We start from the raw sequence: 12,809 nt of genomic DNA on the forward strand, positions 1-12,809 counted from the left end.
TTGTTAGTCGGTATGATTGAACTAGCATGAGGGCGAGTATGAAGGATGGCTCGGGAGATGGGGAAGTGATGATGTAGATAGAGAGAGAGGGATGGTGCAAGAAATGTTGGTGTGAGTAAGGATGTGCAGGAGTAGGGTAGGGAAGGCAGTGATGGGGATGTGATGAGAGGCACAGCAGGATGAGCTTGAGTGTGGCCTTGTACTAATGTTTCCTGATCTAATGAGATCATTGAAACATTTGTGCCACTGCAGCCATGTCCTTCTGACCACATCCCTGCTTGTGACCTTCTCTGCAATCTGCAACTAGGCTGTCTTGGTCTCCTAGGAAGGTCCCTTCTGCCCAAAGGAATGGAAAAGGACCTCCCTGCGTGCTCTGACTCCCTCCATAAGCATAGCCACTGCCCGCACCGGACCTGCCAAGGTAACGATAATTCCGCCCTCAGTCTGCAAAAATCTATTGATCATGGTCTTGAATATACTCACCAACTGAGCATCCACAGACCTCTGGGGTAGAGAATTCCAAAAACTTACAACCCTCTGAGTGAAGAAGTTTCTCATCATCTCCGTCATAAATGGCCGACCTCTTAGGTCTCCTAGTTCTAGACTCTCCAGCCAGGGGAAACAACCTCTCAGCATCTACCCTATCAAGCCCTCTCAGAATCTTATATGTTTGAATGAGATCACCTCTCATTCTTCTAAATTCCAGAGATTATAGGCTCAATCTTTCCTCATAGGATAGTCCTCTCATCCCAGGGATCAATCTAGTGAACCTCTGTTTTTCCCCCTATAAGGCGAATATCTGCTTCCTCAGAAAAGGAGACCAAAACTGTGCACAGTACTTCAGCTTTGGTCTCACCAAAGCCCTGTACTCTTGTACTCCAAGCCCTTGCAATAAAGGCCAACATACCAGAGGGATGCCTATTGAGATACTCATAGCCCATCTCAAACAAGTAAACGAAAACCGTTCCCTGGAAAAACAGGTACAGAGACAAGATGCAGTGCAGAGCTTTAAGAAGTTCTAGTATGGCTCCAATAGGTTCCACTAACTTCCTTTTTCTCAGGAGAGCAATATAACGCAGAAGCTTGACATCTTTAACAGCTAAGACCCAACTTGGGGGAAGAGGTTTCCCAGGCAACTGCATTTCATATGGACTGAGCATCTAGAGCACTGCGGATACATGGAGTAGGCATCCAGTGTCGATAGTGCTCTACAGGTGACCGTAGATTGCCTTATCCGATCCTATAAGCCAGAAAATCTTCTAAGATAATGAAAATGCATTAAATAAATAATTCAATCTGAAGCTCATTAAGAGTCATTGTGTTAACCAATACACATTTTCAATTTGCAACACTTGCAATTATTCCTTGAACAACAGATATAACAAATATAGATTTTATTTTCACATTTAGTTATATGATAGGGTTGTTATTTTATACTCATTCATACTATGGCATTCTTAGACAGCTGATTATCTCACGATTAACACAATATTGTGACCCTTTAATGCCACTAATCAACTAATGGAGCAAAGCAGACATCTGGTGGTTAAATAAGATTTAGACATACAAAGTGTGTAATCCTTTCTGGGTCAGATAGACGAAAACATTAGTAATATAATACGTCGTTTACATCTTTAGCAATGCTGTAAGTGTTGTTATTCAGGGTTGAAAAAAATATCTCAACTTTTCAAGTTAATGAAATGATCGATGTAACAGAGCAGGTGATAGTTTAAACAGACTGCTGATCTGAAGCCTTAATCTGAAACCTGAGCTGAGTAGAGGTTGATACCAAGATTAAGAAAGGATAAGACTTGTAATCCTATTCCATTAGCCTAAATAGAATTATTCGTATAACAGTGCAGCAGTATATATACAGTATCGCACATTTTTTCTCCATTAACAGAGCATCTCATTTGCTATTTGCCTTCAATAGTTTTTTTTGTTCAGTGAGAAGTTTCTAGAAATTATGATTACCAATTACTAATAGTTCCAGAGTCTAACTGTTGGTTATATTTTATTGTTTGCTGACAACATGACTGAGAAAGCCTCGAACCCCCCTGTCTGTGTGCAGATATTCTCACTGATTCTCCTGGTTGTCTTTGGACTTTACTGTATTTTGAAAGGAGCTTCTTTAGCAGCATTCAGCTGGTGGTACATAGTGGGAGCATCCTGCATGGTGGCAGCTGCCTTTGCCTCCTTCCGTATTTATGAAGTATGTGCACTCGCGTCACGAAAAGACATGGCTTTGGAACTCTCTGCACCGAACCCCTAACAGTAGTGAGCTGGAGACTGCTTTACCAAATCCTAGTACGTCAAGGAAGAGAATAGCTACACCGCATGGACTCCTGTTTTGAATCACGACCTACTGCCCCTTGGCAAATTGTTAACTTATTTTGAACCTGGAACATAGGAATATAGGAGTAGGCCATTCAACCCCTCGAGCCTGTTCCACCATTCAATGAGATCAATGGGCGCCATTTCTTCGAATGGTATGTGATATAAATAGCGTACAACGTTCTGGATTGGTACGATATACTGGTTATACATTTTTTTCTGTGGGACTAGGCAAATCTCTTGGGATTTTTACCTCTAATTACCTCCAGCGGCCCTACAATCCTTCTCCAGAATCCTCTGACTCTGGCTTTTTCTGCATCCCTTCCTCCCTTCACCCCATGATTGACACCTGTGCTTTCAGCCACCTAGGCCCCATGCTCTATAATCCCCTTCCCAAACCTCTCCACCTCTTCATCTCCCTCTCCTACTTTAAGACCCTCTTTAGAAACCCAGCTCTTCGATTAAGCTTTTGGTCGCCTGTCCTAATATCTCCTTCTTTGGCTCAGCATTTATTTTTGTCTGATTGTGCCTCTGTGAAGCACCTTGAGACATCTTTCTATGTTAACGGTGCTATATAATTGATAGTTGTAGTAATTTAGATGATCCGACACAATAATCTCTTGGAAAGGGATCCTGCCAACGTTGAGAATTGGTTATTTGACAATGGGTTTTGTTATATTATCAATACCATTTATTGTATATCAGTATCATTCAGCATAATTTCTAACAATTGTTATTCTTCTCTGTATTATATGGGCATTTTTACCATTATTACCACACCCTCTCTCCTGGAAACCAGCCATGGGTGCTCCAAAGTGGGCTATTATTGAAAGAATCTGTCAAAGATATGGGGGAGGAAAATGGGTGTGTAGAAATTTGTCTCGGGCGGTCGCACAAAACGGGCGGTATCGGATCGGCCAGCCATTATACGCAGTGCCTGAGCTTCAGTCTCTTGCAGTCAATGGAATGAAGTATCAGGCGCTGTGTTTAACGGGTGGCTGATCCAATACCACCCGTATGGCACCACCGCCCGAGAGGAGTTTCTACCCAGGGTTTATTTATCTCACCCTCCCAGTCAAGGCATAGCATCCTGCTTCTAAAAATAAAGACATCTGCTTGATCTAAGGGGAAAAAAGTTTGTGTATAGAAATATGATCACTGCAGTTGTTTGACAAGGGAGTTCTCCCCAGTGCCTTGGCCAATATTTATCCCTCAACCAACATCACTAAAAACAGCTTTATCCTGTCATTATCACATTGCTGTTTGTGGGATCTTGCTGCCACGTTTCCAAATTACAACAGTGACTACACTTTAAAAGTACTTCATTGGCTGTAAAGCGCTTTGGGACACCCAGAGGTTGTAAAAGGCACTATATAAATGCAAGTTCTTTTATTGTAGACTTAAAATGATTATGAAAATGGATATTGTAGTTGACAAACTTTGCATTGTATTACCACCTCTAAGAAAACAAAGGTGATTCCAAGGAATGTGTAATAAAATGTATCAAAACTTATTTTAATTAAGTTGAACTAAGCATTGGGGCAGAAATCTCGTACTCCCCGGGTCCATACGGAGTGCGTACAGACCCGGGAAGGCTTCGCAAAAGCTGGTTTTCGGCGCGCAATACACATGCGCCAAAAACCAGCTTTTCCGATCTGTCAACTTCTGGTTTGACAGATCCTCCGTATCCCCACAGCCTGGATATTCGCATGGGCAAGAACCCATCTCTTGCCCAGTGAATGTCCTGAAAACTCTTGCGCCTGGTAAAAGCAGGTGCATGCCTACTTTTACCAGCGTAAGAGTTTTAAAACATACAAAAACATTTAAAAATAAATTAAAAAAACACATTTTAATGTTAAAAATCCTGCCCACTAAGGTAAGTTTATTTTAACCCTAATTACAAAACTTTAAAAAAAAATTGGAAAAATAATTTTTTTTCTAAGACATTTATTAACTTTAATTTCAAATTAATTTTATTATGTGAGGTGTGTTTTTTTAAATTATGGTGTTAGTGTGTTTGTTTTTTTCCCCCTCATTAATAGCAATGAGAACTCATAGATACGGAGTTCTCATTGCTATTAATGAGAATACTTTACCTGATTGGTCGTGCAGTCACACTGCATCGTCTACATTGGAACCTGGAGGATGGGAGTGCGCTCCGCAGCACGGGAAGAGAAGGCCTCCCCACCGGAATCCCAGGCTCCTCCGGGACCACCAGGTAAATTTGTAAAAATTCTCCGGTCAGAGGTATTCATTCGAAAGAAGCCTCCGACCGGAATTTCAGGGCCATTGTTGTGATCTTTAATCAAAATTCTGATTAAAAAATAAATATGTTGCACACAAATCTCTCAAACATTTTGGGTAAGCTTTTTCTCTCTCTCCTTCTGCTCCTTGCTGGGTAAAGTTGCACAGGTGCCAGTCACGCAAGTGGCCATTGTTACTATGTGAGTCTTGACTGTGAGTATAGGCATGCTCACTGTGCTAAAAGGTAGGAAGTCCTCCTTACCTCTGTAACTCCCTCCAACCCTGCAAGCCTCTCGATCTCTGCGCTCCTCTAATTCTGGACTCTTGCACATCCCTGATTTTAATCGCTCCACCAATGGCACCCGTGCCTTCAGCTGCCATGCCCTAAGCTCTGGAATTCCCTCCTTAAACTTCTCTGCCTCTCTACTCTCTCCTTCTTTAAGATGCTCCTGAAAACCGACCTCTTTGACCAAGCTTCTGATCATCTGTCCTGATATATCCTTCTGTGGCTCGGTGTCAAATTTTGATCGATAACGCACTTGTGACGTTTTGGTACATTAAAGGCGCTATATAAATGCGAGTTATTTTTGTTATTGCCCAGTGATCTGGCCAAGAGTATGCAGACCCACAATCCCTGTCATTATTGCTGTGTGGACAGCGGGATCTGATCTGGTGCATCAGAAGCCTATTTTAATATCATCTGCAAATTTGGGCACCACTTTTTCTCGCCCCTTGTCCTAATGATCTGGGGAGGAGTGGGGAACAGGGGGGGAAGGTCCAGCCAGAAATGCCGACCCAGCCCTCAACGCTAACCATCAGCTCAAAACACTGATAATTGACATGTCCACGGCAGCAACTCACAGTGGCGGTGAAAGCCTGAATAGGCCCTCGAGTTCTCTCACAGCGTTTTCTATTTTCTCTTGCTCTCCAGCAACAGAAAGAATGAGAAAATGTGGTTGTGCATATGCCCATCAGCAGTCAACCATTTCTTGGATGACCAAAAGGGGGATAAAAAGGAAAGATAAAGTAAAGAGGAAAATGGAAAAGACACTAAAGTAGGGGAAAAAACCCCTGAAAAGGCACAGAAAGAGAGAGAATGTGAGTGACAGAAAAAGGAAAAGATATTATCATGTTTCTACTGTGCTGTAGTATGCAGTATTGACCCTATTGTCATAGCAACAACCACTTTGATTGCTTGCAGACATCATTATGAAGTTGGGCCAGGGAGCAATGCAAGGTGCTCAAGTGTAGAACAAAATGCTACTCAGTGTGATTATTAATGATGACAACATAGTCAGCTCTTTCCAATCATTCTAATGTGAATGGTCGCACAGAGGCTCACAAGAATGATAACTTTAAGACTACTTGCTTACACTGTGACTGTAGCATTGCATCAGCACTAAAGTTATGTTATAAAGAAAGAAAGAAGGCTTACATTTATATAGTAAGGCTGCGTCATCGCGCTAACCCTCTTCTCGATCTTCCTCGCTGCAATGCTCCACCTCACATTCAACAAGCTCCCTGCTGGAGTGAAACTAAACTATAGAACCAGTGGGAACCTGTTCAACCTCCGTCGCCACCAGGCCAGATCCAAGACCGCCCCATTCTTTGTCGTCGAACTACAGTACGCGGACGACGCTTGCGTCTGCGCACATTCAGAGGCTGAACTCCAAGTCATCGTCAACATCTTAACTGAGGCATACGAAAGCATGCGCCTTACACTAAACATCTGTAAGACAAGGGTCCTCCACCAATCTGACCCCGCCTCACAGCACTACCACCCAGTCATCAAGATCCACAGCGCGGCCCACTTTCCATACCTTGGGAGTCTACTATCAGCAAAGGCAGACATCGACGATGAGGTCCAACACTTCCTCCAGTGCGCCAGCGCAGCCTTCGGCTACCTGAGGAAGAAAGTGTTCGGAGATCAGGCCCTCAAATCTGGCAACAAGCTTATGGTCTACAGGGCTGTGGTGATACCCGCCCTCCTATATGGCTCAGAGACGTGGACCATATACAGTAGACACCTCAAATCACTGGAGAAATACCACCAACAATGCCTCAACAAGATCCTGCAAATCCCCTTGGAGGACAGACGCACCATCATCAGTGTTCTTGATCAGGCCAACATCCCCAGCATCGAAGCACTGACCACACTCGACCAGCTCTGTTGGGCGGGCCACATTGTCTGCATGCCGGACATAAGACTCCCAAAGCAAGCGCTCTACTCGGAACTCCTACATGGCAAGCGAGCCCCAGGTGGGCAGAGGAAACGTTTCAAGGACACCCTCAAAGCCTCCTTGATAAAGTGCAACGTGCCCACTGACACCTGGGAGTCCCTGGCCAAAGACCGCCCTAAATGGAAGAGCATTTGGGAGGGCGCTGAGCACCTCGAGTCTCGTCACCGAGAGCATGCAGAAAACAAGCGCAGGCAGCGGAAGGAGCGTGCGGCAAACCAGATTCCCCGTCTACCCTTTCCTCCAACGACTGTCTGTCCCACCTGCGACAGAGACTGTAATTCCCATATTGGAATGTTCAGTCACCTGAGAACTCACTTTTGGAATGGAAGCAAGTCTTTTTCGATTTTGAGGGACTGCCTATTATGATGAGCGTTTTCCACGATCTCAGGACATCCTTTACAGCCAATGAAATATTTTTGAAATGTAGTCACTGTTATAATGTAGGAAATGTGGCAGCCAATTTGCGCACAGCAAGGTCCCACAAACAGCACTCTGATAATGACCAAATAATCTGTTTTTAGTAATGTTGGTTGAGGGATAAATATTGGTCCAGGACACTAAGGAGAACTGCCCTGCTCTTCTTTGAAATAGTGCCATGGGATCTTTTACATCCACCTGGGAGAACAGACAGGGTCTCGGTTTAACGTCTCATCCCAAAGATGGCACCTCGGACAGTGCAGCGTTCGCTCAGTACTGGCACTGAGAGTGTTGGCCTACATTTAGTGCTCGAGAGTCCAGAGTTGAGAATTCGACGTGACTCGGGAGAGAAGCCCGGATGGTATAGTCTCCCACTGTTTGAGTTTGACACTGCATAAAACAAAAACCTGTGATGACACCACAATGGAGTTAAAAATTGCTCGGCGAGGTTTAAGATTGTGCCAGCACTGCTGCCCCACTCTCGAAATATTAAAAATTTAACTACTGGGCAAGGAGCTCAGCCCATGCGTGTAACTACTCACACACAGATCTTGATCTCCTCGGCTGAATATGCAGAGTTCCAGTCAGATACTATAAATGGAATAGCGCCTGGCTGGAACTGACACTGCGTAGCTTCAATATAAATAATAGCTTAATTTTTTTGTTTGGGCTTCTCACCAGCTCTATATATAATACAGACGCCTCTCTCTCCTTAGTGATTTCAGACAGGTGTCTTGCTGAAAGTGCTTCTTCCTGTAGTCCTTCTTCCTGTAGTCACTGAGCAGCCAAAGATAGGTGCAGATACCTACCAAGACCCAAACTTCTATGGTGAGACAGGAGATGGTGAGGCAGGGAATATTTGGCTCCAGGAATATGAGGAAAGAAAGCAGCAGAACCAGGAGAGCCCACAGAGAAACAACAGGAATGAATTTCAGTGTTGTTATACATTTGGGGAAAGTAACAAAAGTTAAGTAGTTTTATAAAGTTGAACATGAAATTAAAACTTCAGAACTAAAGAACTTACCAGTAACAGTAGGAACCATGATGGCAATTCAGCGACAACTCCACAGTGTTGCCCAGTGGCCAGAGCATGAAGCTACAGGCAGATTCAAACTAATAAGAACATATGAAATAGGAGCAGGAGTAGGCCATACAGCCCCTCAAGTCTGCTCCGCCATTCAATCAGATCATGGCTCATCTTCTACCTCAACTCCATTTTCCCGCCCTATTCCCATATCCCTTGATTCCCTTAATGTTCAAAATTCTATCAATCTCAATCTTGAATTTACTCAACAACTGAGCATCCACAGATTCACAACCCTCTGAGTGAAAAAATTTCTCCTCATCTCAGTCCTAAATGGGCCAGGGTTTGCTGCAGCTGCCATTAGTTAGACTTGCCCTTGCACGTTTAGGTTTCTTAATTTTTTGCATGGTAAATTGCTGAAAGTGTGTGTTGATAACAGTGTAGTGAGGGAAACCTGGCATCTGGGACTTGAGTGAACAGGTCAAGCAACATGGCATTGCCTTAACCAATCAGGTTGAAGGTTGTAAAAGTAACAGTGCAAGGGCTGAGCAGGAAGTGTAAATTAGAGTGGGTAAATTCAACATCAAATCAAGCACAGAAAGAGAAATAAAAAGAGAGAAAGAAAGATTGGATTAAGAGAGAGAGAAAAAAAGACAGAAAGGAAAGTTAAAACGTTTAAAATGTTACTTTTTAAATTTCGGCACCAACTTTTGGATATTTGAGTTTAACCCCGTATCTGCCCTCGCCTGAAGTTGCAGCACCATTTGGGCATAAATAACAGCAAGCACCATTAGCCTCACCGTAATTTTGACAGGAAATTATGGGTCAATATTTTTAAGAGGGAAAAACAGATTCTGATGTCACATAATATTAGCTAATGCTGAACATTGGAAACATTAGAAACCCCTATCCCAAAGCATCCTATGAGCCGAACTAGTATTGCTTGGAATGTGGTGGCCCACATTCCCATTTTACAATTAGCTTTTACTCAGTAAACCTCTCAATTGCCTCCACTTTACTACAGCCCCTCCTTCTGAACTTCCATAACTTCTCAATTCTGGAAACCATTTCTACTACTCTCAAATTTGCCTGATCCGCTCCCACTATCCCTCACTGTCAAATTTCCTAGCCCCAGTCTCATATTTTTCTTCACACACCCTAACAACAGTCCCCATAACCCTAGACCCATTTCCCCTCCCTCTTTTTTGGCTAATCAGCTCTTCAATTACCATTTGCAATGCTACAGATGATTGACTTGCATATTAATAATACAGCGAATGGTTCAGAAGTAAGAGATGAGTTGCCATTTCTACATGTGATAGCCCTTTAAGGTGCCAGAACAATTGTACAAACAAAATTCAGGTTGCAGAGAGTGCTTTCCCTTTAACAAAATCAATCCTCATCCTTAAACAAATGGCAGGCAATGACCATCTCCAACAAGAGAGTCTAGCCACCTCCCCTTGACATTCAATGGGATTACCATCACCGTAACCCCCACCATCGACATCCTGGGGGTTACCATTGATCAGAAATTTAACTGGACCGACCACATAAATACTGTGGCTACAAGAGCGGTTCAGAGGCTGGGTATTCTGAGGCGAGCGTCTCACCTCCTGACTCCCCAAAGCCTTTCCACAAGGCACAAGTCAGGAGTGTGATGGAATATTCTCCACTTGCCTGGATGAGTGCAGCTCCAAAAACATTCAAGAAGCTCAACACAATCCAGGCCAAGCAGTCCATTTGATTGGCACTCCATCCACCACCTCAAACATTTTACTCCCTCCATCACCAATGTGGCTGCAGTGTTTACCTCTACAAGATGCTCTGCAGCAACTTGCCAAGGCTTCTTCGACACCACCTCCCAAACCCACAACCTCTACCAACTAGAAGGACAAGGGCAGCAGGTGCATGGGAGCACCAACACCTCCAAATCACACACCATCCTGACTTGGAAATGTATCGCTGTTCTTTGATCGTCACTGGGTCAAAATCCTGGAACTCCCTTCCTAACAGCACTGTGGGAGTATCTTCACCACATGGACTGCAGCGGTTCAAGAAGAAGGCCCATCACCACCTTCCCAAGGGCAATTATGGGTGGGTAATAAACGACGGCCTTGACAGCGATGCCCACATTCCAGGAAGGAATATTTAAAAAAATGAATTACAGGGTGTTTGCATTCATGGGGGGCGGTCACTGCGAGGGATAGCATGTCTAATAGACACAATTTCATAGAATCATACAATGCAGGAGGCCATTCAGACCATCGTGCCTGTAGTGGCTCTCTGAAACAGCTATCCAATGAGTCCCACTCCACTGCTCTTTACCCACAGCCAATGTTCCCTTTAAGTTGCACGGCCAGTGGCTGGGTAGCACTCCAGGAGTTCTGTGCACCCAGTGAGCTGGCTTTTAAATTGAAAAGAACACGCCTATGTGGACTTTTGTATGGGCTGCACGGTTCCTACCACCCCCCCAAAAAAAAATTACAGGATTGTCCATAGCCCTATTGGCTAATTTATCCAATTCACTTTTGAAAGTTACTTTTGAATCTGCTTCCACCCTTTCAGGCATTGCATTCCAGATCACTGCGTAATAGAAATTCTCCTCATCTTCCCTCTTTTGCCAATTACCTTAAATCTGTGTCCGCTGGTTGCCGACTCTCCTGCTAGTGGAAACAGTGTGTCATTATTTACTCTATCAAAGCTTTTCAATTTCGTTTTTATTTAAGTTTCCTTTGGTTGAAAAGTATAATTTATATTGAATTGCTTTATTAGCTGTGCCACTTTAAAAAAGAGGGACGCGTGTAAATGTTGCCTCTGTTCGGATGATTAGACCAAAACAGGATATTGGCTATTGTATTTACGCTCATTGTGGCTAGCGGTGCAGCGATTGGAGCGGGCGGCCCGCGGGTAATGAGCCCGCTACAAGTATCGGGGTGGCCGGGGATCACCCGCACAGTCCAGGGAGGGTGGGGCAATCAAAAGATGCTGAGGGCCACTGGCTGTTTCCGCTCGGTCATCTGTCCCATCGCCAGCCGTGGCTCCTGCCCGCGGGTTTATTGTCACTTTAAACATGACGGGAAACCGGCCGAGACGGCCCCAGGACCGCGGGGTAAGGCAAGGGGCGAGCAGACGGGCCAAATGGCAGAGACGGGGTTTGACATTGATGGACATTTGTGAAGAGCGTGCACAAGTTCACTTTTATCTAATTTCGTTCCGTCTGTTTGGGAGGAGAAGGACGATCAATTGGCAATTTAAATTAAATCTGCGTTTCCTTAAGTGGTCGCATAAGTTTGGGAAATTCTGCACAAATTGACTTCGACCTTTGTCTCCCTGCCCCTCCCAACTAGGGATTAATGGCTCCCTATATGTCTCTGGTACCCTGCCCAAGATGTTCCTGGTTGCAAACCCTAAATAATGATCATGGGAGCATTTTGGCCTAATCCTACATTTCCATTGTACACACTTTCTAGTAGGGCATCAGTAGATAGTGAGATTTACCCTCTTTTCTTTGACACCAAGATTACTGCACTGCTCTCTCTCTCTCTCTCTCCCTGAGCTCACCTAACTATAGTGTCAGCTGTGGCTCAGTTGGGAGTACTCTCTCTCTCTCTCTCTCTCTCTCTCCTGAGTCAGAAGGTTGTGGGTTCGTAGTCCCACTCCAGAGACTTGAGCACAAAAATCTATGCTGACATTTGCAGCACTGTTGGAGGTGATGTCTTTTGAGTGAGATGCTAAAATGAGGGCCAAGCTAGTACCCCTCTGGTGGATGTAAAAGATCCTATGGTACAATTTCAAAGAGCAATCTCTGGTGTCCTGGCCACTATTTATCCCTCAACCAACATCACTGAAACAGATTATCTGGTCATTATCCCATTGCTGTTTGTGAGAGCTTGCTGTATGCAACTTGGCTGCTGCATTGCTTACATTACAATAGTGACCACACTTCAAAAGTATTTCATTGGCTGTAAAGCACCCAGTGATGTCCTGAGGTTGTGAAGGATGCTATATAAATGCAAGTTCTTTTTTTCTTTTACTGTCCTGAAACATATTATAATTAAACCTCCTCTTTATCAAACAGTTGACAAAAATTATGTCATAATAAGAATGTGCCTCTTCCCCCTTAATTGCCTGATAGGCCATGGGAAACCTGGGGGGTGTGGTCTATTTTATTAAGCAACTTTTTTAGTTGATGTTTATAACTGTCTCAAGATTTTAAATGCTATTGAACCTTTTACATGATCCTGATTAAGGGTGATGTATTGAAATATTACTCTACCTGTTGTAAGCCCAATGATGTTGGTGTACCCTGACTTCTAAAAAGTGTTTACTTGTACCTTTATGCTTAGGTTTTCAAGATCAAGGTTTAATGCAAATATTTTGCAATGTAAGAAGCCTTCAGTTATTCTAGTTTACATTAAATACTTTGATTTGGAATAAAATGGACAAATTAAAATAAGGATTAATTGAATCTAGTAGGAGGTAACTTCGGCACTGCATCGAGTTCAAACGAGCAACTTGCAGCCTCAGAATTCTATTTTACATAGAAACAT

General features: G+C 43.7%; 1 protein-coding gene across 1 annotated transcript in view; it reads left to right on the forward strand.

Moving 5' to 3' along the window:
• The first annotated feature begins 2,207 nt into the window (after positions 1 to 2,207).
• LOC139260670 (RNA exonuclease 1 homolog) overlaps positions 2,208 to 12,809 on the forward strand; it is an 89,961-nt gene continuing 79,359 nt past the window's right edge. Inside the window, exon 1 of the mRNA XM_070877030.1 lies at positions 2,208 to 2,307. Coding sequence (XP_070733131.1) covers positions 2,208 to 2,307 — 100 coding nt within the window. The remainder of the gene's footprint in view (positions 2,308 to 12,809) is intronic.

Source organism: Pristiophorus japonicus, chromosome 1 (assembly GCF_044704955.1).
Source record: "Pristiophorus japonicus isolate sPriJap1 chromosome 1, sPriJap1.hap1, whole genome shotgun sequence".
In the NCBI taxonomy this organism is placed as follows: Eukaryota; Metazoa; Chordata; class Chondrichthyes; family Pristiophoridae; genus Pristiophorus; species Pristiophorus japonicus.